Source organism: Cololabis saira, chromosome 17 (genome assembly GCF_033807715.1).
Source record: "Cololabis saira isolate AMF1-May2022 chromosome 17, fColSai1.1, whole genome shotgun sequence".
Lineage (NCBI taxonomy): Eukaryota > Metazoa > Chordata > Actinopteri > Beloniformes > Belonidae > Cololabis > Cololabis saira.
In genome coordinates this window covers 19,411,807-19,438,310 of record NC_084603.1, presented here as the reverse complement: position 1 = coordinate 19,438,310, position 26,504 = coordinate 19,411,807, and the positions used below count along the sequence as shown (strand labels likewise).

Here is a 26,504-nt window from a genome sequence, read left to right as displayed (position 1 = left end):
TGCTGAACCCAGTGAACCCAATATGTGAAAAGGCACGTCTCTATATTGCTGAAACACTTCCAGAAGTATTTCTCAATGCAAGATCCTGATGAATATGACTGGATCCATGACCCCTTCAGTTCAGCACCTACAGCTGACCTCAGCACTGTAGAAGAGGAAGTGTTTATTGATGTCACCTCAGATTCAACGATGAGACGAGAATTGAACTCAAAGACATTGGCTTCATTTTGGATCGGAGTGGAAAAGGACTGCCAACTGCTGGGCAGAAGAGCGCTGACCACAACTCTTCCTTTTGTCACATTGCGCTTGTGTGAGATAGGTTTTTCTGCAGTTGCCTCAATAAGACAAATAAGACAAAATATAGATCAAAGTTGGACATTCAAAATTAACAGAGTGGCTGCTTCTAAACTGCAGTCTCGATTTGAGAAAATCTGCAGCACAAAGCAAGCCCAGACTAGTCTCTGAAAGGACTGAGAAGCTTGGGAAGTGTTTTTACAGAGACTGCTCAAGTTGTCAGTTATTCCCAGACAGCTGGTACAATGTAATTGTTGTGCACAAGCAGTTTTACATTGTTGTAGTTTAACTCAAAAGAATTGGAAGTTGAGTTATTCAAAAAGTAATCTGAACATCATTATGTCTGGCCAACATTAGCTTCTGCCAGCTGTGTAACTAGCCTCCTCAAATGCATTACTCGTTTAATAAAGTAACTCAGTTACAGTTACCCTGGTGCGTTTGTCCGTTACTGGCTCCCCCACTGATGAGTGATGACAAGCAGGGGTGGAGGAGTTTGACAATTAAATGGAGGGGAAAGCGTTTGCCGGTGGAAAGAGGGTTTACCAAAACAAAGGAAGCATGGGTCTTTCAGAGTATAGTTCACAATCAATAAATAAATAAAAAAAACTAATAATAAAGTGATCGTTTTGGGCGCATTTGTTTCAGTTTGCTGGCATGCAAGTTGAACATTGCTAATACATTTCATTTTTAAGCCGCTGTTATGTCACATTTTTATTTTTATTTATTTATTCAATTCATTTGCCGGCCTGATTTGAATCAATACGTTTTGAAAAATGACATTGTTTTTGAGTTTGTATGATATTTTTGTACAAGACTGAAATTAAGTTACAAGGACATTAATGGGAGCACTTTTAAGAATGATATTTAAAAAAATTAAGAACAAAGTTTCTTTTAACACTCCCAATGTCTCCGAGCTGGGCTTTGCTCCCTGGGACTCCATCTATAGATTCTAGCCCTAGTACTGCACGCTCTCCTCTGCATGAGAGAGTGCAGGCAGACTGGTGTTCCACCATCATTTTCCTGGTACTCCCTCCCGAGAGCTGCAGCCTTTTTTCCATTGATGCTGACGTAGTCCCGCCACGTCATCCTGACATCTTCGGGTGTTCTTGAAGAGCTATGACCCACAGAATTCATTTTGGCTTGCCAAGTATGGACTTTTGATTTGCAAAAATGTAAAGATTTTACTTGGAGTAAATCGGTTTGACTCTTTCTTTTTTTTTCAAATCTGTGGCCTAAAGGAATACTTGCCAGTTGCACAAGGAGATAGAAGATACAAGCAGAAGCTGTTTGACAGTAAAATCCCCAGTGTTAAAAAAATATTAAAAAAAAACTGGGCACATATAGACACTGTCCAGTGTTAATTTCGCTGTGTTCCTCACCTGTTTCCTAGCTGTTGAAATTCTCCTAATTCCTTACATGAAGCAGTAGGAAGTAAAAGGACAAAATGCACGATGAGAAGGCTAAGGAAAAATATTCCTTTAATGTTGAGGGGAGGTATTCAAATGTCCATGAAGAAGACCTGCTCAATACTCTTAATTGAAAACACATATAAAAACACATCCTAGACAACAGGTACAGATTTTGAACACATGATTATGACAATTGGTCAGCTACAACCGACATTGTTAACATCGTTACTGCAAATAGTTGTTCTTTTTTATTTGATCATATACTTAAGTTTTGTGCAGACTACTACTACACCAATGGATGTTGTTCTCAGGTTATTGTTCCAGTCGTTGGTCAGGAATGTGATGCGCGCTGAGAAAGAGGTGTCTTTTTGTCCTTACTATTCAATAACTGCTTTCAACCCTGTGACATATTTGAGCAAAAACGTATTAAAATGGTCACTGTCACTCTCCGTGGATTATTTGACTTACAAAGACATCAAAACAACACAGCCAGGATGCAGAGGTCCATGGTGAATTATTTTAATTGCACGAACATGCTCTGATCAGAGTTTGTGGAACTTCCATCTTGTGCAGAGGGATGGTGAGCTGAAGAACTAGATTCATATGTGAAGAATAAAGATGAGAAAAAAGATGGCGCCACAGCTGATGGAGACCAGCTTGAGAACCAGATTTATTTTGGGGGAATTCAAGCTCCAAGTCAGTAGACTCATAACATGGTTGATAGTTGAAGTGCATGTCTTAGCTGCTCTATTTTCTATACCTGCTTTAATCTTATTTAGGGTGAAAATGCCCAGCAGCTTCCTATGCCTGCTGTCATTAAGGTGGGATACCCCCTAGACAGGTTGCCAGATCATTGCAGAGCATATTAATTCATTTTGGTCCACTTGTTGAGTGAACACAAATACAGGAATCGGTGGAAACTGTGAAATGATTTTGTGCAGAGCCACAGTGACTGAGGGCTGAGAGTTACCACCAACACTGTCTCGTTTTTATCTCGTAGCTGCAAACTTTTATTGAAGGCAGCTGAGATTAACGGCTGCACCACCGCTACAATTTACCACAGTCAGATTGTGTCTGTCCGTTCCCCGCTAGCATGCACACCAGGCCGACAGCTCGACTACATCAGTCCCAGGAGATGCCTGCAACACGAAGTGTAAGCACCCTTTTTTTTCCTTTTAGCTTTTCAACTCATTTTCAGGCTTGATGATTACTTTCATCCCTCCATTTTGGATGGAGGGGTAACATTTTTTATATATCTTCCATTCTATATAGGCCTTGACTGCCACGTAAAATGACCTCAGTTCCAGTAGATCTTGAGTGAAACAGCATTATTAAGGACATTAGTGAGGTACACAGATTTTAATCATATGCATCTACCTTCATTACAACGTACATGGGAACAATTTTTTTCTTTCTTTTGACCTCCTCTTTCCAACACACACACAAACACACACACATTACAGGGCTCCATGCCAAATGTGCCGCTGAAAATAATTTCCATCTCAAACACATATGGCTTCTTTCTGATGACAGGAACTTACAGCATCCACCTGTTTCAAGAAATTATTTATTGAGATAGTAATTATTTAAAATACAGGTAATATGCTTGCAGGGTAACAGTGAGCTTGCATCAAAATGCAGCCAACAGGGTAGATAAATCAGAACTTAATAAGATTGTGGTGTATCACAAGCCTCAACTTCTAAAGTCTTAAACTCTGTCATCACTGAGATTGTATTGTGTAAAAAATGCTGCCCGTCCCACATTAAAATGAATGATGATTTTTGTGTTTGTTGCTTTAATATTTCTTTTCATCTTCATGTGCGTGATACTCTGTCTTTATTACTTAGATATATCATTTTGTCTTGTTTTTTTTTGAAGGTGGGATTGGGACGTGGGGTTAAAGTGCACTTTTTTGCCCACATAAACATCCAAATCTGATCCTTTGTTTTCATATGCTCGCTCACGTATACGCTTGTTTTTATCTTCTTGTATTATTCATCAATAACCAAATGTAACGTGCCAGTGGAGACAGATGGTCTGGCATATGTTCTCCAACCCAACCACGTCTCTGAATGCAGCATGCACACACACACACACACACACACACACACACACACACACACACACACACACACACACACACACACACACACACACACACACACACACACACACACACACACACACACACACACACACACACACGCACACACGCACACACACACGTAAATATACACACAAAAGCTGCTGTAACTTGGAGTTCCTCAGTATTCCAATAAGTCCATAATCAGAATGAGAGTGATTGTAAGGATTGGCATCGTGTCATGGTGGAGATACAGAGCGGGTCTCAGCGTGTATCTAATGAAGTCTGTTAAGTCAGTGGATCTGCCTCCGTGTGTGCAGTGGTTACACTGCAGCTCCACTAGCGGTTTTGGCCTCAGTTCAGGTCCCACTAAGATACGTGTCAGGTGATGAAGTAAGGGCCTCCATAGGTGACACAATTAGTCCTGATCCTTGTGGCTCCCAGCAGGCATGCTTTCCCTATGTTTCTTTAAAGTCCAGAGGGGGCCGGGAGCTAAAAGGTGACAAACAGCAGTGGCGACAAGGGGTGGAAGGGTGGCCTGTAAATACCTGATGGAAAAAGACAGCAGAAATCCACAGGAGAAGCAGGAAGGGGATTTTTTTTCTTTTTTGGTGAAAAGTTTGCATTGAGAGTTTCTGTACAACCCCGTTCAGTGGTGCAGAAGGGGGAAAACAGTGAGAACTACAGCAGTCCCACTTGCAGACAGGCTGAGATGAGTAGTAGCGTACAGAGAGAAAGCATGTGGAAATCACTGCATTCCCCGCAAGACCGTGTCTCCCCAAAGTAAGCCACCTGGGCTGCAGGGAAAAGGGAAAAGAAGAAGGAAGCAAAATGTTAACTAACATGGCAAAAAAAAAGACAACTCCTTCAGATGGGGGAGTCAGTCATGTCAGACAGCGAGTGCAGAGAGGGGACACGGTCGGAGGAATGTTAGCACCTCTAAGCCTTTACTCAAAACTAGCGTAATTAGGGAAGCTTAACAACACATGTCGCTCTCTGGCAAGCACATCCTTTGTTCTCCTGATCTTGGTAATCCAGCTAAGTCTCTGTCAGGACCACTCACCCACACAGGCTGACCCATCATCATTGGGCTCAAAGCCCTGGTTGCATCTCCTCTTGGCGCGGCACTTATAGCTGCCGAAGGTGTTGGTGCAGACAGGACGGTCAGAGGGACACACAGAGGGGAACTGGGTACACTCATCCTTATCTGGGGGCGGGGGAGGTGAGGAATGTATAGACACATGACTCATAAGTGGTTTTGAACAAGCATACAAGCACAGCGTTCGACAAGTGGATGAAGTGTTTCAGCTTACCTGTGCAACGGCCATTCTCGTTCAGAGAAAACCCATGACCGCACTGTAAGACAAAGTTAAAATGAAGCTTGAATCTTTTACACTGTCTTAAGACAAACCCAGTGAACATCGGCCCATTTGCTGTTCTGCTTTGCACCATTTAAGACCACCGAACCTCTTTAGATCCTTCTGATGTCTTTCAAACAAAAACAAACTCGTCTGCTTCTCGTTCAGCAGCACTTCTGCTCAGAAACAACACAGCCAACAGAGAACTGAACATCTCAACTTCACACCATTTTAGTCTCAAATCAAACCCGATTTTGAATCAGCATTTTTTTGTTGATGAACAAAAACTCCATGAGTGCCCTATTGTTATTAAAAAAAGAGACTTTATATGTAGATCTAGGGCTAAGTTCTACAGAATACAGGTTTCTTTTGAATGATAGGGGACTACTTTTATGATGGCTTTCGTACCTCTATTTCCACAGTTGGAGTTATTTCATCCTCATCTCTTGGATAGTGGATCTCTAGCACTGAGTTGATTTCCGAAGGCTCCAGGGGTCTGGCTACTGAGCGTCCATCTGGCCAGTACACCTCCACATTGGTGGCTACATCTTTACCTGTTTCGGTGAGGATCATTGATGACAGACACACAAATGAAGACACATATTATCTTATCTGATCACTGAGGGTTCGTACATAACAGTATATACTCCAAGTAGTTAAGACTCTTTCTTTTTACCTTACCAGCCCTCCGTGCAGACAGAGCTCCACCCTGCTCAGGTTTTAATCAGGGACAGAGAAAGCTTACCTACTGAGGCTCCCTCTGTGGCCCTTAATTAAAGTGGCATTTCTAATGTAAACAGATCTTTAGTAACCCTACCACACAGATGTCCTGCCTTAAAACCAAAGAATATTGCACCCACATGGTCACAATCTCATATGAGTGGGCAATTGCCCCTTGGGGATAAATAAAGTTTTTCTGAATCTGTATCTGAAGCGTCCACCACTACTCTGCAGTCTGGTTTTTTCTGAAACTACAACTCTGTGGAAAAGATAAGGGCCGTTGGAGATGAGCAGGGTAAATCTAAAGCAACACCAGTGAGATGCAGCCTTACAGAAGAGCAGATGTGGTTTTCTTATATGATAGATCATATGTGGGTGGCTTGTAGCGCTGGGCGATATATCGAGATTTTAATATATATCGATATATTTTCAAACACGATATGGTACGAGACAATATCGTTTATATCGATTTAAAAAAAAAAAAAAAAATTTTTTTTTTTTTTTGATATAGCTTATTTTGTGACAAATTGACTTGAATGTTTTATTTGAGATTTGCACAAATATTTTGTTATTTGCACAACTGTCAACCTCAGTGGAAAAGTCTGCATGTTACTGTCTACATTGTATTAATTGCACAGTGTATTTTAATTTAATTGTTATGCAGGAAAGGGATATTTGTTTTATTTTATTCAAGAAGCATTTTTATTCTATATATGCAGGCAGTTTATTTTTATTTCATTTCTTTTATACATTTTGATATTGTGCAGACCTCTGTTAATAAAGGTACCTGTGTGACATTTGGCACGAGGCTTTGTATAAAACTGACTGTTTTTTTAAGGGTTTGCCTCAGAAAAAATGAAGCTAACAGAGATGCTATGCTATAATGCTTTGGGGGAAACCCCAATTAAGAAAAAAAATCGAGATATATATCGAGTATCGCCATATCGAGACATGACTTTTGGTCCATATCGCCCAGCCCTAGTGGCTTGTAAAAGGTGGTCTTACCAAGGCCAAAGTGGGCCACAGGCTCCATCTCACACAGGTACCCTGAGCCTCCATCAATAATCCGTGTGTGTGGGCCACTCTTCTTTGTGTACACGACCACCTTCGCTCCTCTGGCAAAAGCCCCAAACTGGGTACGAGGAATCACTCGCAGCCATGAATTAGTGAAGCCCTAACATACAGGCAGAGTGAGGAGAAAACAGAGTTTGGCTTAAGATGATACAACCTACTACGTGTTGAAAGCTGTTTAGAAAAAAACACACACACTCACCTGGTTGACTTTGTAGACAGAGAGGGGCTGTGCAGCGCTCTCACCATGGGACACTAAGAGCTCCAGATGTCCATCTCCATCGAAATCTGTGGCAACGGCTCCTGGAGAGCCATTACGGTAATGATTCAGCTAAACTCTTGAGGAAACGGCCTTCACAAAAAAAGATGTTCCTGCTGATGAACAGTTCACGCTGATAATGTAGGAAAAAAAGTAGGAGGCAGCCGTATTCCTTAGTGGAGCTCTGATGCCATCTAATGGTCTTATACATACAACAGCAGCTTGTCAGTTTTACTCTTTTGTTACTGATTACTTTAGAGTAATCCACTACAGTGAGTAGTGGAATACTTCTAAGTTACGTGGAAGTGCTCCACAACAAATATAAAGGAGCATTATCACCTTTTTGACAGCGTAAACAAAAACTGAAGCTAAAGAAGCTTCACAAAAGCAGAGCTGCCATGTTGGATTCCATCATATTTCATGCTGTAACTTATAAAGTGCTTGGTTTGTGTCTTTGGTCATTTGTTAATGTCTGTTTTGCCTTACGGTACTTACCGGTTCCCCGTCCATCAGGCTCTGCTGCTTCCCCAATATTTAACTCTTCTATCTGGGGGTCCCCATGTTCTCTCCTGCTCACCCTATAAAGCACAGTGACAAAAATTACCCAGAAAATCTAGGCAAAACATTCATACCACAGTCACCACAAATAGATATACAGTAAGAGTAGGAAAGAGGATTTAAAGGATATTATAACACTCTTCTTATTACACTCAGAAACACGCTCCACACAAATTTAATATGTTTTTTATGATATTTGAAATATTTTGTTTTCAATTTCATTACACTGATTTTTCGACTATTATGCAGCCAGCCTCTAAATGTTAAGAAAGGCTTGCAACATAGTATTCACCAGTATGCAAAGTTTAAACTTTAGTTGGCCCTCAGCAATGTTAAAGTTAACGGCTGCTTGCAGGAATTCAGTAGATTTAAATACATTTCTACACAAGGAGCCACTTTGTGGCAAATCTAGCACAGTTTTCCACTTAATTTAATATATACTATATGTAAAACACATATGTGTGTGCTCAAAATTATTATGATTTAAATTAGATCTCGCTGAGCTTAGGACCATCGCACAAAAATATGCTAGGTCTGATGTTACTGAGACAGGATGGACTCATTCTGCAATCAATCAGCTGATATGTATCACACATTGCATTTTGAGCTCTGAGTTCATTAATATTATCTAGAGAGGAAAGCAAACCATGAGCCAAAGAGGGACCTAAAACTGTCTTAATGAAAGATTCATTCATCTGTGGAGGAGGAGGAGGAGGAGGAGGCGGGATGCCAGACTAGATAACTATCCTCGACTGGGAATTTTAAATTCTCTACAGCTTCCAAGCTCATCTTTAGAATATTAAATCAAGTGTAGTTCGTTAAGCTCATTATTAAAGTGTTATTAAAACTTAGCGTCACGCTTGTTCAAAAACTGCATATGTACCTGCAGGTGCGTGTCTACCGTGTTATTGGAGTCAGTACCTGAAGAGTCTGTTGGCTGAGGGGCCTCTGTACGCGATGTTGTTGAAAAACACCTCCAGCTCGTTGTCATTGTCAAAGTCTGCAACAATCACGGTTCGAACCGGGGACGGCATGGAAAACTTCTGCGATGCTATGTCCTGAGAGAAAAGATCCACACATGAAAAACCATCATGGCCATCATGCATACATTCACAAGGAAACACAAATATCTTCACTTTGCATTGGTAGAACCTGCTGTTGTCCACTGGCTTGAGAGATAATGCCATAACCTGATGGTGATGGTTCAGTCTCTCCAGAAAAAGAGCACAGTCATTGGGTTGGACAGACCTGGTTGATCTAAAGTTTAATCTAAAGCTTCCAATCAAGAACAAAGAGGCTCTTTATATTTTCTAGCATAAGGAAAGTAGGCATAAGGCCCCTACCACCACACACACACACACAAACAGAAGTCCCTACTGCAGAGTAGTTTTTGTATGAGAAAAGTAACCGATATCTCCTCGCTTCAGTGGCACAGTGATAAGTTGGAAAAGAGTTATAGAACAGCCTTTCACTCCCTCCAGTATTTACTCCCTGTTTTAATTATAAGGTTCATAAAGCTTCGGGGTGGGGGTGGAGGTGGAGGGCTGTTCGCAGTGACCTTCCTTTCAGGTGAAGGAGAGGGGATGGCCATCAGAGGCCACGAGGGAGGACAAGGACATTTACTATATTACCCAGGTAAGTACATGCGACGTGTGTGTGTACGTGTGTGTGTGTGTCGCTACTAAGCACAAAAACTAAGTTAACATTTGAATGCAATGAATGTTAATTTTAACCGATTTATTGAAACAATTTTCCCCAAATTTTAATCAAAAAAGGAAGATATTTTAAATATCTTTACAATTAAAAACTCCTATGTTGTGTAAATGTATTTTGTTTGAGGGAGTTTTATAGCAAACATAGATAATGGGGCCATCTTGTTCACTTTTCTCTCCTAAATTTGGAGCCAAATAAAGGCCACAAGTGCCCAAAAAAAAATAATCAAATAAAGACATAAATAAAAGACTAAAATAACTATTAAAACTTCACATAAAAACTATCCTCTACTGGCTTTGACTTCACTTTGCATTTGCAGCCACTACAGCCAAGTAAACTTCCACAACTACCACTGCAATCGTCGGACTATTGAAATACACTTTCAGTTTGTGCCGATGTATATGTCTGTGTGGCTGTGTGTGTGTGTGTGTGTGTGTGTGTGTGTGTGTGTGTGTGTGTGTGTGTGTGTGTGTGTGTGTGTGTGTGTGTGTGTGTGTGTGTGTGTGTGTGTGTGTCTGTGTGTTGGTGTATGTGTGTGCTTGACCCAATGTAAGGAAAACCTGAACAACAGATTTTAATTAAAGCATAAAGAGGCCTAATCGGCACTTTCCACCACAGAGTCAAGCTGCTGGTTCAGCCCAATTTAATTGGCGGTTTACTGAAGTGATACAACAGCTTTATTATGCATGCCAAATGTCAACACTGATATTTAAGATGTCGGCGTGTGTGGGTGAAAGGGGTCCTAAATATGTTGTGGCTTGTGATTTAACAATCTTGGTTTAAAACTATGCTGTCCTACTAATTTAATTTGTCTGTGTGAGAGCACATGCCTGTGTGTGCTGCTCTGATGAACTGTCTCTGAGCAAGGGTCACAAGTTTAACCCCTTATTTGACCTCGATAAAGATGCCGTCTGTGATGTTTATCGCTTCAGTAAAGGATGCAGGTACAGGCGGTGACAGGTAGATCACAAAGCAGGAAACTTGTAGATTTACACTCGGTATGACCCATCTCCGCCGCTCAGAAACAAGGTATGACAAAACAGATGCGTACCACTGGCAGTTTCTCAGGAGTTCTCCGTAGAGTTATCGATCGGGTAAATAACCATCCATGCGTCTTTAAATACCACTTAAACCCAAAGTGGGGCCAGCGGTGAGCGGTGTTAATTCATTAGGCAACTGCGAGGACTGATAACACTATGGTTCACATTGCAAGTAGAGGAGATTTGTTGTTCTGTGCTGCTTGCTCATTAGGCATCGATTTTGGTCAGAAGAGGAAAAAAAAAATAGAGACCGACAATCTTTCTCACAAACTCCTACATCAGCAGCTATAATTGATTTTTTGACGCACTGAATCATTAGACACTAAGACTGCACATGGTCAGTGTGTACTGGTTAATCTAGATTATCCACAAACCTGCCTGTGAGCACTTTTTCTTTTTGGTCTAATCAACACTTATCTACATCTAGATCAACCACTGAAGACTGAAGACAACTACTGTCAAATAGTTGTCCAATACATGAATGAAGAGCTTGGTTACTTGTTAAGCAAAGTGCCTTTTTTGTCCATGCGATCCATCCTTTAGGTTCAGTGTTGGAATTCAACAATAACACAGTTACAAGGGGAGGGTTGGTTGTGGTTTGTTTAAATAAAAAAAAAATATATATATATATATATATATATACATAAAATATAAATATGAGTGTGTGTGTGTGCGTGTGAATATATAGTTTACAAAATACAGTACTCCTTCCTCACCTTTTGAGTGATCACTGCAGTTCCTCTTTTCACTGACCAAAGAGGGACAAAGAAACACTTGACCTTTGATTATCTTCATCAGCAGAGCAGAGCGATCAGACTAGCTGCTCTTGACTTAAAGGGGACCTATTATGAAAAACACGTTTTTTCTTGCCAACTCAGCCTGCCAACTCAGAGAAGCAGTGTCTGTACAGCCGCCCGGATGATCCATCCAGTGTCATGTGACTTCTACGAGCCGTTCAGATTTGCGCATTTTCGTTACGTAACCAAAATGCAAACCACGCCTCGGTCGGCTTCAGCTGCATGAAACCACGCCCACAACTAACTCCGCCGGCCAGAACGTCCGCCATTGTTTCGAAGCGGTGACTGGTGTGGCTGTTTGAACAACGAGGGACGGTAAAAATTAGGTTTTGTATCGACACTTACCCTCATAAAAGGATCAGTACCAACAGTACGGACCCGGCAACTGCACACGAGTCAGCGGTAAGTGACGTTAATTTTTTATGTTATTTATATTTGTCTACAAGTATGATCTTTGCATGGGCTAAGTATTTAGCTTAGCTCCGATGTTACAGTCTGTTAGGTTACACCGGAGCCACTCACCGGAGCTCCGGTTTTACCCATTAGGTAACACTGGAGCTCTATTGGTAATACATTTATTTCTGTTTATGGTTTCAGATCTTCCAAGCAATGCACCTGAAGTTATTTATGTACAACACCTTCAGAAGATGCACGGTCCTTCCTTGAGCCAGCAATAGTGCATAAATGTTTTTTTGTTTTTTTTTTTAACAAAAAAGTTGCCATTTGTGAACATTCAGTGTTGTGATTTCTTTACAGTTAACATGATTCATTTGTCTTGTAACATAAGAAATGATATGATGAGGAATCTGATTAAAGAACTGTGGTGTACCTGTTTAGAATTCAATTAAATCTTCCTGTGTGAATTAGGTGACCCGTTCCCCCCTTCAGGTAACTAAAGGCATTCAAGGCCTGTTTAAAATATACATTAAATGCCATAATAGGTCAACTTTAAAATAGCAGTCTCAGTTTCATTTGAACACTTTTTTTTTTAAATATTTTTATCCAGATTTTTTTCCCCATTTTATCACCCAGTGCTCCTACCTACAGTAAGTCAGTCCTGGGCATTGCTCCCCTCTACCAACCCCGGAGGGCCCTGCACTGAGCTAAGGTCTCCTTCTTAACCTGAGGAGTGAGCAGGCCGCTTCTTTTCACTAGACAGGGTGGAGCTTCTCTGGCCGGACGTAGCGCGTGGAAGGATCACGTTATTCAGGCCGGATCCTCCCCACCCCATCTGGCGCCCCAGCTGGCCAGAGAGGGCATGTATAGCCCAGGACTGTGTGCATGTTTTTGTGAGGATAGCTCACATTAGCTACCCAATGGGAGCTAATTTGAACACATTTTTGATGACTTTAAGAAATGTTGTCTCACTATTGGAAAAACTGGCCAAATTATTTTTTGACTCACATCCTCTTTCGACAGCTGTATATCACTTTATGGCACGATGTCTACAACAATGATGGTTTCAACTGTTAACATGATGTCAACTGTAGTTGTCAGAGATGGTGATGGGAAAAAATGAGAGAAGGACCTGCTGAGCAAAAAATAGCAAAAATGCCCTTGTACTAAAACGCTCTGATCTGATTTCACCATGGCAGTCAGATCTGTAACCTGACTTGTCAGTCTCATATAGATACATGCTTTTAGTTGTCACACTAAACTTTTATCTTTAAATGGTAATATTCTCATGGCAAATTCAATTCAAATTCAAAAAATACTTTATTGGTCCTCAAAGGTAAATTTCTTGTCGCAGTATTCGTGATTTAAGTCTCTTCAAAGAGTCATTGTAGAAGTGTGTTGCTGTGGGCAGGAAGGATCTCCTGTAGCGATGTGCTGCAGCTGATCTGAAGAATCCTCTGACTGAGGACACTCGTACTGAATCAATGTGTTGTGAAGAGGATGCTCAGGGTTGTCCATGATCTTCTCCAGTTTATGAAGTATCCTCCTTTGCACAATCAGCTCCAGAGGCTCCAGAACAGAGCACGCCCTCGTTATCAGGTTGTTCAGTTTCCTTAAGTCCCTGGCTCGGATTCAATTCAATTCAACTCTAAATACTTTATTAATCCCCGGAGGGAAATTAATTCCCCCAACAGATGACTGCAGATGTGATTTAACTCTCCAAGACAGACTTATGGAAGATATTCAACAGCTTGCTGCATACGCTGAAGGACCTATCCTTCCTCAGGAAGTAATGTCTGCTCCCTCCTTTTTTAAAACAGCATCAGTGTTGCATCTCCCATCCAGTCTGTTGTCCCAAGTGAACAGGTATTCATACTCCTCCACTTCGTCTCCCATGATGGAAAAAAAACTTTTTAACTTCCTGGCTCTCTTAAAATCCCAATCATCTCCTTTGTCTTGTTAACATTCAAGATGAGTTGATTGTTTTCACATCATGCAACAAAGCGGTCCACCAGCCCCTCTGAACTCAGTCTCTTGTCCATCACTGATAAAGCCACAACTGCAGACTCATCTGAATAAAGGCACAACCGGAGTGGCCAGAACTTCAGGAAGATGCCCAATGGGCCGCTTAATGAGAAGGCTGGTGTTCTGATCAGTGATAAAGAAGAAAAGGCTATTTCCTTACATCGTTTGATGCTTCAAAGATTTAGCGTCGTAATAAAGTGAATTGATGCAACTTGAAGCAAATTGTCAAAGGTGGTTGAGATCAGATGGGGCTGAAAAAACTCAGACGTGAAAACATCAAGAGGTTTGGAGGTGAAGCAGTTAGAAATTGTAAAGTGATATTTATTTTACAATAGGATAAACAAGCACATAAATGATCACTAAGGCGGAGATGGCGATGACCTATCAAGTAATCATAATAAGAATCTCTTTTAACATTTATTAATCCATTTAGATTGACTTGGTCACTGTCGGATTGTGTAGGGGGAGACATGAAAGTACCGTTGCATCACGGATAAACCACAACTGTGAGCAAACTGTGAGCAAACAGTCTTTCCCACCACTACAAGCAGCCTCTCCCATCATAAATAAAACCCATTTGCAGTTAAAGAAAAGGGACAATAATAAAGAGGCAAGACGAGGGTTGACGGTCCCCGTTCATTCCTCTCGATGGATACAACTCTTGGCAAATAAGGAAGTGAAATATGATGCAGAACTGGTCATGTTTCTTCTAGATTGTTAAGTTGGCTAAATTACATTTTTTTGGAGTGGTATTGTTTACATAATGGGCCTTTAAAGCCTATTAATGTATAATTCAATAGCTATTTCAAGCATTCAGTGAGAAGTGTATCAACATGGATGTTTGTCAATAACAGGAAGAAGTTTGCTGGCTCAGGAGAGCTGTGGTGCCAGAAAAGGAAATCCTTATGTTTACTGACAGTGAGACAGTAATACAGTTACAACACAGTTGAGAAGAACAGAAAACTATTCTGACCAAAGTGAAACTGTAGGTTTTATTAGGGCCCGAGCACCTTCAGTGCGAAGGCCCTATTGTATCTGTAGGAATTTTTCTTTCTTTCTTTCTTTCTTTCTTTCTTCTGACGAAAGGAGGGCCTTTTTGCCCCCCTAAACGTGCCCAAAAAGTCACCAAATTTTGCACGCAAACCAGGCCTGGCGAAAAATTTTATATTTAATAGTTTGCATTAATGGGCGTGGCAAAACGGCTCAACAGCGCCCCCCGGAAAACTTTGTGCCTCAAGCCCCACAATACGGTTTGACGTACATGCACGAAAATCGGTACACACCTGTATCATGTCGCAACTTAAAGAAAAGTCTCTTGGCGCCATGGCCGAAACCGAACAGGATGTCGGCCATTTTGAATTAATCGTGTAATTTTGGCGAAATTCATGCCATTCCTTCGGCAGTTAATACGGCCCGAACCGTAACATGCACCCAGGTGTGTTATACATCAAAATGTGCGTCTCCATCCTGCGACACCACGCATTACTTTTCTCTTTCAAAAGCGTTACTGTGGCGATGCTAGACGCCAAAAAGCGCGCCCACCCTTCATCTAATTGGTTCAGACAGAAAAAACTTTGTGCCTCAAGCCCCATAATACGGTTTGACGTACATGAACGAAAATCGGTACACACCTGTGTCATGTCGCAACTTAAAGAAAAGTCTCTTGGCGCCATGGCCGAAACCGAACAGGAAGTCGGCCATTTTGAACATTCTGAATTAATCACGTAATTTTGGAGCAAGATATGCCATTCCTTCGAGAATTAATACGGCCCGAACCGTAACGTGCACCCAGGTGTGTTATACATCAAAATGTGCGTCTCCATCCTGCGACTACACGCATTACTTTTCTCTTTCAAAAGTGTTACCGTGGCGACACTAGATGCCAAAAAGCGCGCCCCCCCTTCATCTGATTGGTCCATATTTGATAGTTCCCCAAAAGTCACCAAATTTGGCATGCAAGGCAGGCCTGGTGATAAATTTGATATTTCATGGTTTGCATTAATGGGCATGGCAAAATGGCTCAACAGCGCCCCCCGGAAAACTTTGTGCCTCAAGCCCCACAATACGGTTTGACGTACATGCACGAAAATCGCTACACACCTTCATCATGGCACAACTTAAAGAAAAGTCTCTTGGAGCCATGGCCGAAACCAAACAGGATGTCGGCCATTTTGAATAAATTGTGTCATTGTGGCGAAATTTATGCCATTCCTTCGGCAGTTAATTCAGCCCGAACCGTAACGTGCACCCAGGTGTGTTATACATCAAAATGTGCGTCTCCATCCTGCGACACCACGCATTACTTTTCTCTTTCAAAAGTGTTACCGTGGCGACGCTAGACGCCAAAAGGCGCGCCCCCCCTTCATGTGATTGGTCCATATTTGATAGTTCTCCAAAGGTCACCAAATTTTGCATGCAAGCCAGACGTGGCGATAAATTTGATATTTCATGGTTTGCATTAATGGGCGTGGCCTAACGGCTCAACAGCGCCCCCTAGAATACTTTTATCTGCCGTAACTTTTGAATGGTTTGACATAGGAAGTTGTGGGTGGTGTCATGGGACTCTGTAATGAGTCCTTAAGCTTCGTTGGCCTTAATTAGCCCCGCCCCTTCTTCTGATTGGTTGTCCCGATTTTCTGCTATAACATTGGAATGGTTTGACATAGAGAGTCGTGGGTGGTGTCATCAGATTCTTTATGGAGTCCTTGACCTTCATTGGCCAGAATTAGCCCCGCCTCTTCTTCTGATTGGTTGTCCCTTTTTTCTGCTATAACCTATTAATGGTTTGACATAGGAAGTCGTGGGTGGTGTCATGGGACTTTGTACTGAGTTCTTAAGCTTCGTTGGCCTTAATTAGCCCAGCCCCTTCTTCTGATTGGTTGTCCCTTTTTTCTGCTATAACTTTTGAATGGTTTGACATAGGAAGTCGTGGGTGGTGTCTTTTCTGATATGCTTATGGGGGGCGGTGGTCTTGAGTGCGAGGGCCCGTTCATCGCTGCTTGCAGCTTTAATTTAGCCTTGTTTTCTCTTTGAAATGTGTGTGTAATGTAATGTAAGAACTTAACTGATTTTTTTATCCATGCAATGTCCTTCAAATTGAGAAAACAAAACTCAGGCTGAAAGTGGGTCCAACCATGGCTTTACAGTATGTTTCTAAAATCCATCTTGAGAGGAGTCAATCTGAGCTTGTGGCTGATGGTCATATAATTTTCACCTCCATACTGACAAAAACGTCATCACAATCAGCTCTTTGGATTATGGTAAAGGGAACTGTTGTTGTTTTTTCCTCTACATCAAGACAATTGGTTTGTTTGACATTGTCCAAAGCAATGACATAACTGGAAAATGATGGTTTAATTCAACCTTGGTTATCTTCCTATGTTAGGTGTGCAAAAAGTGTATTTAGGAAGGCCAGGACAAGCATCATGTGGAACTTTTGCCCCCATGAATTCAGAAATGGTAGCTCATGCTGAACTGCTGCTCCACTTTTGCCACATATGTGGTTCTGTGTCCAGGATCATCCACAGGTTTGTGTTGTACAGGTTTCATTCCTTCTGATGAAGGGATTCCCAGTTCACCTGGCAGGTCATATGCAACACATACACACATTTTTGAGGAACACGTGCACGTCTGCAGTCGGATCGAGTTTCATATCTAAGTGGATTATTTTGCAAATGATTGCTCAAACTGTGAAATGATTTTCACACGTTGAGAATAAAGATCCTTCGAGAATCAACACACTTTTCCTGTTGCGTGTTCTCTGTAATAACAATCAGGCCACGTTTGGCATACAATTTACACAGGAAGACATACAACAGAGCTCCAAATGGGATTTCAAAACCAGTGCAGTGCGAGACTGGCGGCTGGCGCACTTCCTCTGGCTTCCACAGCTCGTTCAGTTTCACCGTCAGCAGCCACTTCTGGTCACAGACGGGATCAATGTTTAAAGATCTGCCAGAGGTTGAACATGACAAAAATGTGCACTCAAACATTTTTTGTCATGTTTGCACATTTATTTTATAGCCACCTTTCTGTCCTGATTTTTCCCTATCAGATTTTCTTTTTTTACACTACACTTCTATTATTTGCTGTTTGTTGTTATTCCTTTCAGTATGATCACTGTCTGCTCCTGCACTTTGTACCAGTTTGCGTGCACGTCATTTTAAAGTGGTCACTTTCTGAATGCACATTTCAAACGTGCTCAGAGTACATACCTCCGAGGAGATCCTTTTCTAACCGTTTAGCTTGACTTTGTCTGGCTACTCCTCCTCTTGAGGTGTAATGACAAGGTTTTAACAATGAAAACTGATTCATAGACTTTCTTTCCCAAAAATGTAGCTCCTGTTTCATTTTCACATTAATTAATTAAGATTACCAGTATTCCAATTTCTACAAAGCTGCGTCAAGTATGGAAGCCAATGGACTATTTACTTCATATATACGCAGGTTTTTTTGTGTTTTGACTGTCAATGCAACACGTGCCTTCAAATGTAAACATCTAAACCAGGTCCACATCAACCCAAGAACTTTTGACACGTCAGTATTGACAGAAGAAAACAAAGGTTTTGTGTTTTGTGGATATTAATAGAACACATTCAGGGCCCACCTTGAATTTCTGTTTGCGGTTATTCAGTTGCATGAACAGCCGATGAGGTCCATTCCAGTTCCCGTAGACAATGTCCGTCCTGCCATCACGGTTAAAATCAGCCAGAGCCACCCCTCTGCCATGCTGCATGGGGTCTTCCACACCTTAAATTATATGTTAATATGTCTGTTTACAGAAATAAAGGAAAACAAAAATCGACCTTGTACATTGCTTTTGCACCAAATTCATAAGATATATCAAGAAAGACCTCATCTGCAAAAGCAGGATTTACATGTATGCATTTCAGGCTTGGAGGGTCATCATACTTCTCATCCACTTTGAATGATGTGACATCAAGAGCTATCAAATTAAATTGTAAGTCCCTTGACTAAGTTTTCAAGCATAGCTTGTGCTGGAAGTTGAGAACAGTTCAACTGTTTAAGTGGCAGGACAGGCACCAGTGAATCCAGTTATCTGGCTAACTGTGTATCTGATCTTGGAACTGACATCACTTCAATGTCAAATGTCCGGCCCACCAACCATTGAGCTTTAATGCATCATGTCCATGTGAATCCTACCTTAAACTGCACGCAGTCTTACCGGCCTGCTGCGCCACATCAGAAAACGTCCCATCTCCATTGTTCCTGAACAGGAAGTTGGATCCATACTCATTGTCGCAGAAGACATCCGATAGAGTTTGACTAACAATGGGCCCCACCACAACACCCCTACCACCTGCACAGATGGAAACAGTAACACAAGGCTCAGCAGTGACCGAAAATAAGGGTACCTCAAAAGAAAGAGAGCAGACACATTTAGAATGAAGAAAAAAACTGAATAAGTGAAATAATGAAGGGAACAGAGGAAGAGATCAGCTTTAAAACAGAGGTGAACGTTAAGAGATCATTACTGTCTTTCTGGTCCATTTGCTCTAAGCATGGCTAGTCTTTCTGCTGACGCAGACACTGGCTCTGATGGGTAACACACAAACACAGGTACAGTACGTACACCTACACTGTAAGTAAAACTGCAAACAATCACAGGGGCACAGAAATGCAACATACCCTGACAAAGTTTAATATTAACCACAACAGTAATTTTCTTCTCATGAAAAGATGTCCATGACTGCATTTTCAATATGACCCCCGGATTTCCCAATAACTTTCTGTAAAGTGAAGTATGTCGCTAAAGTGTTTCATCTCAGACCAGCGGAGTTTAATTATGTAGTTGAAAGGGCTTTGATTGCCCTTCCTGTATGCGGACGCAGCGCTGTGAGCCAGGACTTACTCCTGATTTACTGGCCCGCTCCATCAGCTCAGACAAATATAATTCGCCCCCCTTGCGGCCATAAACTACTAATGTCTCTCAAGAGATATGTAACCATCAGATATACAACTTCACTGGCTGTCCCTCTGCCCTGATTAACGGCAGTTTGATGGCAAAGCCATCTACCATACATCATACACAGTCATTTTGGGCCAGTACACTTCCCCCCCTGGTGGATCAGATGATGTCCTTCATGTAAAAAGATCCAAAGATGAGTATTCATTCTGCTGCTCTAAAACACAAGGTCACGCTCCATTTACAAAACTTAGTGGAACATCAGCATCAAGGGCATTTCAGTTGTTACAGTAAAGTATCAAAGATGGATCATTTCTTGCGAGGAAACAAATCATACTGAAATTCTGCATTTATTCAAAAACGATTTCAACAACTTTGGAGAGGTGCACATATGCATTTCAACAAGATACACCCAACCACAGGTATATTTCTCTAGGAGACTAAATATTTAGGGTGACGCAAGGTTAAGGGTTAGGTGGTTGTCACACACATCAAACATCTTAATAGAAATCCAACCAAGTGAAACAGAATATTATGCATTTTACCCATAATGCCACACACTTGCTTTCCGTGTGGTTGCTGACTAATGCTGTCTGATGTGGGAAGCTGCTGTTCACTGACGTATTTTTTAAACAAAACTTTAAAACATTAACCCCAAAAGATGAAACCTCTGCTGTCCTTTTTTATACGCTTGATGAGACTGACTTCCACTTAACTGGCTGTGCATGAAATAGCAAGTATTATATCAAGATGGCTGAGGCTGTAAGAGATATTATATTTGGTTAGTGAACAGAAAGGGTGACACAGACATACATCAGAATGTCTATGTCACCCTTTCTGTTCACTACCCTCTGACTTTGGAATAAACAGCTAACAGGGCCAAAAGAGCCTGCGTGTCCTCTTCATTCTTCTCCCTTTTCCTTTTCTTATTACCTGGAACTTCTCCAAATCTCTCCTATTTGCCCTTCAGCAAGCTCCTCTGCGTACTGAAGTCCGATCTTTCAGGCCCTATAAGGACAACAGTCATGAGCCCCTTTCACACAGCCAGTTCGAGGCGGGAACGTTGCGCCTTTAAGCCGCCTCGCTGTTCTGTGTGAAAGTCACGGAGGCGGAATGGGGGGGCCAAGTGGCCCCACCAATAAGCCGGCAGCGGAGGTAGTCACAGAGCCGAAACGGGGTCTGTGTGAATGACACAGCCGGCATGCCGGCATGCCACTAGACGCTGACGCTGTCGTCACGCCTCTGATTGCGGAACGCCGGCATGCTGTGTGAATTTACAGACGGGAGCGCCGTTATGCCGGCGTTGTATGGTTCTGTGTGAACCAACAAAGGCGGCGTATTGGCAGGACTTCTTTACACCAATATTGCGGAATCTCTGTGTGAAAGGGGCTATTGTCTCCTTTGCAGATGCCAGTATAAATCATATTGAAGGTCTGGTAGTGCTACAGCCCCATGATCTACGTCACACATCAGTTCTTCATACCCACCAATTAACTTGTTGACTCCAGCTTGCTCAGCCACGTTGGAGAGGGCAACGACACCCTGTGAAAGATCACTAGCTGCCTCGTCCATTTCTATGAGAGCATGAGGACCCACATTTCCACTGGCATAGTTAGCGATGTAGATGGCATATCGACCTGTACCCTATGAAAGAAAAAAAAGGGGGTTTTCCCTGAATTATGCAGGGGTAGCATAAAAACAAAGCAGAAACTTCACGTGAAATGATGACATGACAAAAACTGACCAAAGGAACCACCCTGGTGCAACCTCTTTCAGTTCTGTTTTGGGGCTGATAAAAGTCCTTTGCGGTAGGTACTACTGATCAAACTTTAGGATCTGCTGGGCAGGGCTGATTGGTTAAAGGTAACAAAATAACAAACCTATCTCTTTTTTCCTCTGCCTTATCCTCATGACGTTTCAATCCTCTCCTCTGTAGCCATAGAGGCTAACACAACAAACAGTCAAAGCACCTGAATTTCCTCCAGAGTTGTTAGCGTTAAAATCACAGTCAAAGTTGTGACAAAAATATAGACTACGACAGAAAATGAAAGGTTAAAAGGACCACGAGGATGATGATCATGATCATGAGGATGTTTCATAAATGATAGTCGTACATTGTGCTTGCCCTAAAATCCTACAAGTATTGGTTCTGGAACGATACTCTGATTTATTCATTTATTTATTTTTGCTTTTGACATCAGTATTCTCTTTCTTTGCAAAGATGTCAGATCATTCAAACACCAGTGATTAAACTGGTGCTCAATACATAAATCTACAGGATCATCTGCATATAGTGTAATCGGTTATTAAATGGATGGACTAACTTGTCAATGCCACCTATTGTTTTTTAGAAACATGTTTCAAAGTCTCATGTTCAGCTTTATGCCGAGCTCCTTCTTAGTCTATTAATAATGGATGATACAAAAAATATGAATCTTGAAAATAACCTCACAAATGTTGAATGTTCAGAGAACAGCAGACTGTCAATCAAAACATAGCTCTTACTTAATCCACACACTGCTTTATCATCTAGTTTACTTTAATATTGTCTATTATCATCTATTTTACTGTAATAGCCACAAATATATACATTATATATTGTGGTTTTTGGGGCATGGTTTTTGAGTGTCATCTGCATTGCGGTCTGTGGTGTTATAAGATAGCAACTTAGCAATTATCATTTTCTGGGGCGCTTGGCATCTGACCTAAAGAGCGTAACCATTTTTATTTTAGTTATATTAAGGCTAGCACCATGGCATCCGCGATAGGTCTAAAGAAAAGGCTGCAGAACTTTTATACAGTCTTTGATCATACTAGGCCACTTGGAGGCAGCAGAAACCATGATCTGGATCAACAGTTGGGCAATTTTATAATTTCATCTGAGGTGTGTTTCTGCTCCCCTGATAAGTACAATTCAATAATCAGTCTTATTTCAGTCCATTTTGTTCTCTATATAATATCTACTGCAATTATTTGGCATTGCTTTATGTAATGTTTTTTGTTTTTTTTTTCTCCCAAAACGTACGCTTTCTGGGAAAAAGAAAAGGTGAACAAGAAAGTAGGAAGAAAGTTACAGTCACACTGAACAAAAAACTAATTCTGGAGCTCCTTTTAGCTGAATAAATCTAGGAATAAGATGGTTATTTTTACATAGTTACTGTACACTTAGATTAAGATTGTAATTTTATACATGATAGCAATTTTAGCTTTTAAAAAGCCAAATAACTTCCTAACAGTTCATCAAGATGGTATTTCTGAAATAAAAACAGGATTAAACAGGATAATTCAGTAATATTTTTTCATTCTTTTGCTCACTTAATTAATATTCTTTATGAACATATGTTCCCAATTTCTTTCCCTCTTATGACATCTTACCTTGCTTCCTACCCCTCACTGTATTTTTCAGCCTGTCTCCTTTCTTTACCTCCCTTTGGAGATTAATTTCACACTTCATTATCAGTTGGAGTCCCTGCAGACACAAACTTACAGACGGAACTACACTAATAGACTACACACTCGATTTCAATGAGCTTCCCCACCAGGCTTGACATATTTCCATCAATACAAGCATGCACGTATGCAGGACCACAGACACATACAAGTGGTTCCACTATGTGGGTTCACCTTACTGTATTTTTACTAAAAAAGAAAGGCAAAGAGTCTCGTCAAGGTAAATTTCCCATTGCAGCATGTATGAGGAGTGGGTTTCAGACACTCCTTACACACACACACACACACACACACACACACACACACACACACACACACACACACACACACACACACACACACACGCAAGATCCTGCCGATATCCTCATTGGGATACTACGTGGACTTTTATCATTCCGTGAAACCTAATCCAACCCCGGGCTCCAGTCTAATATTTTTTTCCTTTTAGGAGCACTGTGGCCCCTGACTGAAATGTATAAGGGGCAAAACCACAAAATTTAAAGGCATACCTTTTAATCAACCTACAACTCAGTTATACACAATTCTCCCATATTAGCTGTGATACTGAAGAATTATTTGGCAATAAGCTGACAAGAGAATGATTTGAGTTTACGTCATTCTTGTTTTAACAATTTCACGAGTTTCATAAATGGCAGTGGAACAGGTTATGTTGACTTTTGCCACAATACCACCATAAAGACTGGTGTTGTCCTGCTTATAATGCATTCTAAGAAGAGACTTTCCCAATTCATTAAAGTATCTGAGCCAAAAAAGTCTATGTTTTGGGCCATTATCATTTGTGACCAGGTTATCATGTTTGTGCCTCTTACTTTGGGACAGAAAGAACAGAAAATACAAGTCACTGTACTCATCTTTCCATTGCATTCAAACCTATTAAATCCAACAGCCATTCATATTGGTTACCAAGCCCTGACAAGTATAGATGACAACACCCACCCTGGTTCTCACGCATGCACAGGCTTCGGCATCAGGTTCAAAATATCCACTTGCTCCTTACCTAGTGACCACTCTGTCTCTTTCTGTTTTTCGATATGATACAAAAATGTTGGAATTTTGCAGGTCACACTCAAGCAACTCGTTGTAAAAGTAATCACACTGGCTCAAAAAGTGATCACAAAATGTCACCATTTGTTTGCAGTGTGGAGCCCTGAAACCCTAACCGAACCGTAACTAGTACTGATTTAAGAAAGATTCATGAGAATGACCCAAATATTGCATGATGTGCTATTGTTTCTGAGCTGTAACACCCCTACTCAACTTGTCAGCAATAAAGTCCAACTCTTATGTTAGCAAGTGTCTGCAATAGCAAGACAGTTCTAACACAATGAGGGCTTTAACTTTTGCCCCTGAGAAAGCAGGTGAAGAGTCCAGTATGGCTACTGAAGACACTATTGCACAACGAAAACCTCAGCCTTCAGTCACTCCCTACCTACCCGTCAAATCATCTGACATGCCTACTTTGTTACCAGAAGAACCTGGCATAGCTGCATTAAAACAAAATTCCTACTTCAGAACCACAACGACAACTTGCAGTGATCCGTTCAAAGCCCACTATGGCATCTGAACTTCCTTTAATCGTTCCGGATAAGACATCTGCTGCGGAAACTAAAATGTACCCAATTCTGTAGCATCTGCAAGTCAAGACAGTGACAAATCAGCAGGCTGCAGGAAGGGAAGGAAGCACCTCTGTTAGCTATAAGAACCTTCATCTCAGCCAAAAAGGTTAGCTCCCAGTGTCAGAGAATCAATTTCATGAAACGTTGGTTAACAAGGCAATACGTTCTCCATATTGCTGGGTGAAATAAAAACTCTGAGGGAACTGCTTCCCAAGAAGGATGTGAAGCAGTTAGATATTTCACGGAAAGTTTATCAACTAGAAGTAGAAGTCAGCCGTCAGAAGGAAAAAAGAGAGAAAGCTAAAAGCTCCTTGGCACAGGAACAAATGAGGCCAAAGTTAAGTCTGCACTGGCCCGAGAGCAGGCTCTGCTGGAAACCAACAAAAGGAGTCTCTCAAAGATACAAACACTTCAAAATATGACGTTGAGCAGTTGAAACAAAAGCTGAGATCTCAAAATGATGGGACAGAGGACCAAGTGTCACTTCGGTCTACAGAACTGGGTAAAACATATGTAGAGATGCTACGAGTAAAGTCAAATGGAGGAAACATTCAAGTTAGAAGTTGCTCTTGTCCAGATGAACCTTTACACCGTTCACCCTATTTTTCATCCTTCATCCAACCCTAACTATATACGCTTTAAACTTTGGTACCTTTATCCAAAACCCTAAAACTAAGACCATGACCTCATACTTAAACCCTACACAGCAAGAATTCAGAAAGGTACAATGAGTTTTAAAAACAACGCCACAGTTCAAATGTGTCCAAGTTTGGTTTGACGGGTGATTCTCAACTATCTGTATTTGAATGTGAATATGTGGTTGTTTGGATGTGAGTGGCCATGTGGAGGCCTCGTGAGATACCTAGGGTATACCTCACCTCTCACACCTAGAAAAGACTCTAAATTCGGACTGTCCAAGGCTATGGGGAATTTTTTTTAAAGAGTTGCATCTGAGACCTTACACAGTTCTATAAGCGTATAACATTTTAAACTCCAGGGCAGCACTATTTGGAAAGACTGAATAAGCACGTTTGCTTATTTTGCTTTGTTCTAACAAATGAGATCAAGCATGACAAACCTGGCATTTCAGCAGAAACACCTCATCCCATACTGTAAAGCACAGAGGTGGAGGGCTGATGATTTGGACATGTTTTGCACCTACAGGGACTGGGCACTTGTAGCTTTTAGGATGAACAAGAACTCAAATAGAGCAGGTAAATTGACAATTAAAGCTTGGGTAATGTGACAGGAAAAGGATCCAAAGCAAACAAGCAACTCTATGGATGGCTGAAACATGAAGAGTTATGAAATGGCCTAGTCAAAGTCCAGACCTCAACCTTACTGTGGTGCTGAGGCAGGATCATAAGAGAGCTGTGCAGATAAATGTATTATATATATTCTATATCTATATATTAAATAATTATTGTAATATTGATGTTCATTAATTATGTTCTTATTTTCAAGAGATATGAAAAGTAAATATGCAATATGCATTATATTATTCTTAGATTTGATTTTAATGGCATAAAACTTTTTTTTAATTTACAGCAGAAGTTTAGCTGATAAACTAGGGTTTGGAATACTTTAATTTGATGTGCTCTACTGAGTGTATTTGGTCTTGCTTTCTATTAGGTTTCACCCCTAGGCTGAAATTTCATTTCAACTTTGGAGGATACGATTAACAGAATTTGATCTCAAGAGCAAATGCTTATGGGGGACACTGTCGCAGGGTCACCATCATTCAATGTGCACCTGTCCCTGGTCCTG

The 26,504-nt window shown here is 41.2% G+C and overlaps 1 protein-coding gene across 2 annotated transcripts in view; it reads right to left on the bottom strand.

The window, feature by feature from the left end:
• Window positions 1-1,830: 1,830 nt before the first annotated feature.
• Window positions 1,831-26,504, bottom strand: part of crtac1b (cartilage acidic protein 1b) — a 36,489-nt gene continuing 11,815 nt past the window's right edge. Inside the window, exons 5-15 of one of the 2 annotated variants that reach the window (XM_061744880.1) lie at window positions 21,138-21,294; window positions 18,910-19,044; window positions 18,331-18,473; window positions 8,675-8,811; window positions 7,691-7,773; window positions 7,139-7,239; window positions 6,871-7,039; window positions 5,554-5,699; window positions 5,101-5,143; window positions 4,851-4,994; window positions 1,831-4,584 (exon numbers count right to left, since the gene is read on the bottom strand). In XM_061744880.1, the coding sequence (XP_061600864.1) occupies window positions 4,469-4,584; window positions 4,851-4,994; window positions 5,101-5,143; window positions 5,554-5,699; window positions 6,871-7,039; window positions 7,139-7,239; window positions 7,691-7,773; window positions 8,675-8,811; window positions 18,331-18,473; window positions 18,910-19,044; window positions 21,138-21,294 (1,374 nt within the window). In that variant the 3' untranslated portion in view covers window positions 1,831-4,468. The remainder of the gene's footprint in view (window positions 4,585-4,850; window positions 4,995-5,100; window positions 5,144-5,553; window positions 5,700-6,870; window positions 7,040-7,138; window positions 7,240-7,690; window positions 7,774-8,674; window positions 8,812-18,330; window positions 18,474-18,909; window positions 19,045-21,137; window positions 21,295-26,504) is intronic. The other variant, XM_061744881.1, reaches the window with a different exon arrangement.